General features: G+C 45.4%; 1 protein-coding gene across 1 annotated transcript; it reads right to left on the bottom strand.

Annotated features, from left to right (window-relative positions):
* Positions 1-768: 768 nt before the first annotated feature.
* On the bottom strand, positions 769-6,910 carry FTJAE_14144 (uncharacterized protein; the record flags this gene model as incomplete). Its single annotated transcript, XM_037347352.1, has 2 exons — positions 769-6,303; positions 6,404-6,910. 2 exons carry the CDS (start codon positions 6,908-6,910, stop codon positions 769-771), a joined length of 6,042 nt encoding a protein of 2,013 aa, XP_037198843.1.
* Between the last annotated feature and the right edge of the window lie 976 nt (positions 6,911-7,886).

Below are 7,886 nucleotides of genomic sequence, written 5' to 3'. Positions count from 1 at the left end.
CTTACAGCGCTGTTACAGGTATAAATCGTAATATTTTTAAGTAATCTTTACTTTTACTATTATTTTTAAGTAACTTAAAGTAAAAGCTTTAGAATTATTATAGTAATTCTTAATTAAGAAAACTAAGTAAGTTTAATAGTATTATATTAACTAAAGCTTAAAAAAAGAAAGAATCTTTTTAAGGGATTTTCCCTTTAAGAATCTGTAGTAATATACCTTTAGGCTATTATTATTATTAATATTAGATCCTCCTTACTAGCTAGTCTTATCCCCTTATAGGGCTGCTATAATATTAATAAGCTAAAGTTATTCAAGATTTTACTTAATAAAGCTAAAAAGATTTAGATTTACCCCTTTAAGATATTTTTCTATAAGCTAATTATTTTATATCTTTTTCTTCTTTTTAGCTTTTTTAATATACTTATCTTTATATTTTTAAAGTCGTTTTTAAAGGTATATATTAAATAAGACTTTAGAATCCTTGCTCAGGCATGGGCTTTTATCCCTATTAACTTAGCCTACTTTATTGTATACCTTATATACCTACCTTATTTTGCACGCGACAATCACATTCGCAAGAACAAGGGCGACGACTTGTTCTTACCGGAATGTCGCTTAAAGGTGCTGCTTTGGCTTGCTCCTTTAGAGCCAATCGGTCTGATCGGACTTGCCTGGTGTTCACTTGGCCCAAGTTACAACGTTCACTGGATCGCTCCCATGATCTTCTCTACTCTCGTTGGCTGAAAGGAATTAGCCTAATACCTATAGCTATTCTCTATATACCAAGTCCTGAACCCATTGTGGTCGCTTATCTTGCTCCTTGGCAATACGCTTAGCATTGAGCAAGTGTGTATGCCCTATAGGCTCAGCTCCTGTATCGAGACGTTTGAATCGCTCCCTTACATCGCTTGTGATGGGTTGAATATTTCCATGTTTCAAATCTGTCTTGTTGAACTGGGCGATATCGATCGCCGGCAGCTTCTCACCCGACGGGTCTCTTGGCTTCACTCGGATATCTAGGGCCATGGCATGATCTATCATTGCCTCGGAGGCAACCGTAGACGGATGAGTGTCCTTGTACTCCCCCCAAAGAGCTGGTGCGACCTTTTTCATGACCACGTTCTGAATCTGTAACTCTACGTCCGGTAGAGTTGTGACTTTATGCTTCAGGTAGATTTTGAGGTGCGACTCTGCAATGGCTCCTTGCTGCATTGGCCGTGCATATAGTGAAGAAGAACCTCCGATCACAATATGATCAAGTACACCCACCGTGACTGAGAGGACCGGGACTCGAGCTTGGACCTCAAACTCAACGTGTGTTGCACGGATCTCGACTGCTTGCTGACTGCCTTTGTCGTTATTGCTTGGCATTGCGCTCTTATGTATAGGTACGGCACCTTTGGTAACTCTCATCATGTGATTCAGGGCTTTCATCTCATCGGAAGTAGAGGATTCAATTGGTAGGTTCTTGACCATGCACAAGAACTGGCCCCAAGAAAGAGGAGATGGCCTGGACAACTGAGGACCAAAGGTGACGATAGTGTTGTAAGTCCAGAAATGCAGATGCACAAATCCAGCCATCGGTGGACCATGAAGGCTAAGACGAGCGGAAAACTCTTTAGGGCCGAGATGTATCCTGCAAAGGAGTGCAGGGAGATTGACCTCGATCCAAAGCGTGATTCCAACTTCAAGGGCAAAGCTAAAAGGGTGATAATGAATAAAGAAATCTGCCCAGGCGGAGAAGACAGCATGAACCCATCCCTTGTCGACTACAAGGTCCATCCTACCACCACCCATTGCTACTTGAGGTGTAATGGCAAAGTATGCCGAGCCTGTGATATAGATCTGCGAGTCGTAGCGCCACATGATTCCGACACGACAAGGGGCTGCTGGGTAGTGTGAAGGTACAGAGAATTGGTTGCTGTAGCCACCAACAGTGAATGCAAAATCTCCTGAGTGGGGAGACCCTTCAAGAAAGATCTTAAGCGCGAACCCTCCCGTGAGGCGACATGAAGGGTTGAGGATGAATGACTTTGGGGTCAGCTCGCCGGCCACTAAAATTGTTCCATGTAGAGGATCGATCTCAGAAGCGATATCGATATCTAGAACAAGGAAAGCTCGTTCTTGACTCTTTCCCTTAGGAAAGACTGCAGTGGCTTGAGCCAGGATCGCAAATTTCGGCTCGTCGGCCAGTGTGAGAGCGATGAGAACTTGGGCATCTACCGTCTGGAAAGCTTTGAACCCAACACCACCAGCGAGCCACATTTTGTTCGGAGCTATGGTTACCCAAGCATCTTTGCCCCCGCTCCTCAAGGTCGATAAATGTTCTGTTAGTGACCCTGGAGGTGACGAGATACTACTATTCATGGCTATGAATGGGAACCGAGCTACTTGAGATACTGATGGCAGTCTGAGTTTTGAGTTATAACCGAAGCCGCCTGTGAGACTGTTGACTTCCACGCTGCCAACTGTGAAGATAGTGCCGCGTAATGCTCCAAAAACGAACATGGACTTGAGCTTTTCCGGTTTGGTCTCGGTATACATTCCCGCCGCTATGGCTGACCATTTGTCAATTGAGACGGCTATGGCACCCATAAATCCATTTTCTGAGTCTTCTGTGCTGCCAAAGGGGGTGAATAAGCCCGCCAGCCGAAGTTGAGACTTTTCGAAAGAAACACCAATGCCAGTAATGCCGGGCCTGAATTTCAAGTCTTTGAAGCCTTCCAAGGTCCTGATACCCTCCAGATTGATGGCGAGAGTGAGACCGAGCATCTTCAGTGTGACATCTCCAAGGTTGGCGGTTGCGTCGAGAGATACAAGTATATTACTGAAGGAATTCCCAGATACAGAGACCCCCATGCTACTAATAGATAGAGGACCCATAGTCTTGGACATGGGCGCAATGGTCTTACCAGAATGTTGGGGTTCTCCTGTGATGAGCTTGCGTTGGTCTTGAAGACGAGATGTCTCATTGCTGGCCAATATCCTTTTGGGCTCTCTCCTGGCAGAAACGTGGTCAAGGATGAGCCTTGGTTTATCACCTAAAAGGAAGATCTGGAAGTGCAGGCCACGGGCCAAAGTTCCATTCTTATCTCTACTTTGCAGCGACACAGGCATGGGGACATTCTTATTGAAGAAGTCGACTTCGGATTTGCTTAGTGCGCGATTCGCCCAGACAATACCCAATTGGTCGAAAGGCTGCTTGACGGCTCCAACGATGGGCATTTCCGGAAGTTGTCCAATAGAAGGTACTGTGAACCTAATGATCTTAGCTGGCCCAGTATCATCTGAAGTACCAGACACTAGTTGGTTGTTCTCCCTCGCTAGAGCACTCAATTTGGCGGCTTTGATTGACCTGAGCTGTGCGAGCGAGAGGACGAAGTCACCGATGGTGATGCTGAGAGAAAAGAGCACGTAAGCCCCTTGATCGCTGAGTGTTGTCTTGCCACATCTGAGTTCGGCCTTCAACTTGTCCATGGGCACTTGCATATTTCTCAAGAAACCAGGCAACTCTGTCTCATCGACCAATCCGCTGAGTAAAGTGCTAATTTTGACAGTATCCTTGCTAGAAGAAGGGCGTAAACTGGCAGTAAAAGTCCAATTCCTTTCTTGAGCCTTATGACTGAAGTTGAAATCGAGTTTCACAACATGCTTGGACTTCTCTGGGCCAAGGTGCAGACTTCCATTGATATCAAGTGCAGTTTTGCCACTGTATAGATGCTTAATGCTGGCATGGGCGATGTTGATACCTCCCATAACATCAAGGATTGCGTGATTGGACCCGTCTCTAGCGAACAAATCACACAGATGTGCTACTCTCAGGTTCTCGATGCTCGCGGACGCCAGCCACTCATATCCCTGGCTTCTTCTTTGATACAAGATGATAAAGTCTACAAGAGACTGGGTTGGCTCTGAAGCTTCAGGAAATTTATACCCGGGCGGCACAGAGAGTTTCAAATAGGCATCGAGCCGTATATCAACCTCGTTCGAACCGCGATTTGAGAATCCTACACTCAAGTCCAAGTTCACTCTCTGTAGACTCAGTAGAGGGACGGAAGATTCATTCTCTGGACCAGATTGCTGCTCGGGTGACTCGCATTCCAAAACGGTAGAGAACGAGGCAACTGTTTGGCCATGGCTGAACCCAATCATCATCTCAACATGTGTCACCTTATCCGGTAAGCCAGGAGGTATTTGAACGCCCGCTGGAAGATGAAGAAGGCTAACGAGTTTGATCTCATAAACTGGATCAGCAATGCTTGGCCCCATCAATGCTGTCTCCTCGTAGAAAGGGTGCAGTCTGGCTGTGGAAGGATTACCCCAGAGTGAGATTGGCCAGGTTTCTGCTTCAAGGTCAAAAGCTCCATTCTTCCAGCGCACTGTTGCGAAAAAAGGAACTGTGTCCTCTGAGAAGCGTGCGTCAATTTCAAGATTAGTTTCAAACCGAACAGGGTTCATGGTCTTGTCGAAGACTACTGAGACTCTGTGGACCACGATGTTGGTCCCATCCAGAGTTTGGGACAAGCGCTCTCTTATAGAGGGCGTAGATGACTCGCTTGGCCTCAGAGCTTGGCCAGTCTTACCACCCATGAATGTCTTTGCCCAGGCCAACAGTGAGTCCAATACGTCACCGCTATTCGTGAGTTTAAAGCTGATATCGAATCCGTCGGCTGAGAAGTCGATGGATGCCTTGCCCTCGAACGTCGGCACACCACTCTCTGGCCTTGTCCAGGAAACATCGAATTGCAAACCAAGTGTGGCCTTTGTCTCGCTGTGAATAGGGCCTCGTGTCTCTACAGCGCATGATCCAATGGCTGTGACAGCGGAGATTGTAATAGGTCCAAGCTTTTCACCAAGTAGCTTCGTGAGTTCGTCAAGCTCACTCTGACTCTTGGGTTTCATGGCCAGACGCATAATGGTCCTGGAGTTGAACTGTGGCATAAACCAAATACCTGAGCGAGATCCCTCATACGTCGAAAGCTGCAAGATATTGAATAGCTTGGATATCAGCTCATTGCCAGAAAGTGGAAAGCTGACTATCATCGCCAACTGGGCCATCGTGAGAACGTGAGAGCCATTGATCGCAAAAAGGAGACCTTGAAAGTTATTGTCAAACCCGAGTAGAGACTGATTTGAAACATTTTCGGCTCCGAATTGCTTGGCCCGTGAATCTTGTGATGTTGACAAGGTTATGGTTGCAGAGTCATCTGGATTGGGTCTAAGAAGAATGTCTGCTTGTGACAGCGATAGTTTCCCCTGTGTCTTGTTCCCTACCAGTCGAAGGAATGCGGCGCATGTGAAGCAGTCGCTAAACCACTTAGCACAGACTGACTCAGTTTCTGTAAGAACCTCATTCACTTCATGGCCGATGTCAACTTTCTCGGTCAACCCCTGAGTGAGCACAGAGCTAATCCACTCCTCTACCGATGAAAATCCTGGTGGAGGTGTTATCTTGTTCTCGTCTCCAACAATTTTGGGCTTCATTTTTGTCGGAGGGTTCTTTTCGGGGTTATATAAAGTCCTCAGAGCGTTTACGGCTTTTGTAAGCCTTGGGTCAGTGGTCCTCGCCTGCTGGTCAAGTTCCCAGGCCCACGCTAGATCGTTTGCGCCCTTGAAGATTTGAGCACCCTTTTTAATTATAGCGAGGACTGTGTCACTTATACGCTGTTGCTCTCTTTCGATAACGGGGCTGTCTCCTCTGGCCACAAGTTTGATCCATTGGAAACCTCTGGTGTTGTCGGATCCTGGCTCTAAGAAACCTACCATGGTTGGTGCCATTAGATTTCGGATCTCTCTAATGGTATTAGTCAGAAACGCCCTTTTCCCCGCTACTAGCGAGGGCCAAGGGGTTGATTTCATGGGATGGTTTCTATTTGCTTCATCGTTGATTGTGTCGAGAAAGTCTTTTTTTGTAACATCCTCAGCTCGACCGAGGTAAGCATAACCCAAGGCGGATTGGAATACAGCCTCGTAGTTGTTCTTTAGGTAATCTCGGAGAAAGTGGTTGTCATTCGGCTGGCTGAGCTGTTGAAATATTTTGAGAATATCTAAGGCGGTGTCTCCCCAGCCGAAAACTGTCAAAGGATCGAAGTCGTCTGAACCCAACTCGCTTGGGGTCCACGTCAACCAATACGGGTGCCGTGTGCAAATCATTTTAGCATGATCTTGTTGTGGATTTCGCTGGTGCATAAGTTGGGCTAATGCGAGAAAGCAGTATACCACAGCGAAGCCTTGGCCGTTAGAATCTCTTGTGATGTAGTCATCGAATGCACATGTACTTACTTGGATGCCCATGTTGCTTGCCTGCCGAAACAACAAAATATTGCAGGTTTTGAAGGAAAAGATCCTCAACAGTTGAACCGTGAGACCCATGATGGCTAGCCTTGATGGTATCAAGTCTTACCCCACATATACTCTGGAAATTCATCCACTTTATGAGCCTCTTTTCTGGCGGATTCTGTCTGACATCTCCACAGGTATACAAGGAGACACGGAATGAATCCGTGAGATTTGGTCGAGGCCAAATTACCAGTGCCATGATTGAGGCGTCATTCTTCGTTGTACTGTCAGTCACGTCCTTCCAATCTTCGTCCGGCACCACCCAGTTGGCGGGCTCGTCTCTGACTTTGAATGTGAAGTTGTCAACGCCAAAAATAAGAAAGATTGGTTTTGTTTGGTTGAAAAGACTCGGGGCGTCAGTGAAGACTTGTTGCATTGAGTCTCCAAGAGGAGCCGGTTGCGTCACGGTTCTGATATCATGGTTGACGTTTGCATGATGGGACCCAGTGAACAGGTCGAACCCCAGAGCGTAGGTGCTCACCACGGCCCAGCAGATGTCGGTCCAATCACCTCCAGCACGCTTGAATTGTAGCTTATACGTGTTAAGGTTCTGGTCCAGGACGACCTGCATGGTTTCATCTTTATTCAAAGCACTGACCCCGGTCCAAGGACAGTAGAAGGTTGTGTTATTGTCCCAGTACCTTGTTGCTAAATTGGGCGCCGCGGGGTTGATCTGTTCAGCCTCCCACCTTTGGTAAAGAAGGTTCATGAGGCCTTTCCAGTGATCTACATCCCAGTGGGTGACTAAAATGGCTTTGAATGCGAACTGATAGTTCACTGCAACACGGACGTGTTCGATGACTGTTGAGACAGGCACTTCACATGATGACCTTCCGCCATCGATCAACACTGCCGCCTCAACTCCTTGATTATTCCTTTGCCGCAGTAGGTGAATGGCTGAGTCACCTGCACCGACGTTTATAAAATAGGACTCAGTAAAATAATTATAATAATCCATTGTCGGAGCGTTAGTCTGGCTGGTGATTTGAATGTAAGCTCAGGGTCATGGAGGAATGAGAGATCGGATGGCAGATCTGACAGACTAAATGACGGTCAAAAATTGCCTGAGCACCTTTATCTACTACTATTATCCTATAGACGAATATGTAGCAGGGCGGAACAGACGAGAGCGGAATAGACGCGAGCGGTTATTCATTCCTAAATGGAATGTCTTGCATGTTACAGGTCAAACTATTGGACCCACTTAGCTGCCAAGAAGGCCTAGAACAAGATAGCCACACACTGTATAAAATTAAGTAGAAAAATTCACAAGGGTTCAGGGGTCTGTTTTAGTAAGAGTATAACCCTGCCCTATCTTAAAAACTATATCTAGTAATAAATTATTATTGGTCTTTTATAAACTATTATAAAGTTAAAAAAATATAAAGCTTTATTTATTTATAATAAAAAGTTTATAATTATAGTTTTATATAATAAGCTCTTTATATATATATATAATTATAAAGTAAAGTTATAGCTTATATTAGCTTTTATTTTTTTTTTTTTTTTTTTTAAATATATTTAAGTTATTTATTAATATTTTAAAG

The sequence above is a fragment of the Fusarium tjaetaba genome, assembly GCF_013396195.1.
Source record: "Fusarium tjaetaba strain NRRL 66243 chromosome Unknown NRRL66243_c0000572, whole genome shotgun sequence".
Classification (NCBI taxonomy): Eukaryota; Fungi; Ascomycota; class Sordariomycetes; order Hypocreales; family Nectriaceae; genus Fusarium; species Fusarium tjaetaba.
This window is presented reverse-complemented; position numbering and strand designations above follow the sequence as displayed.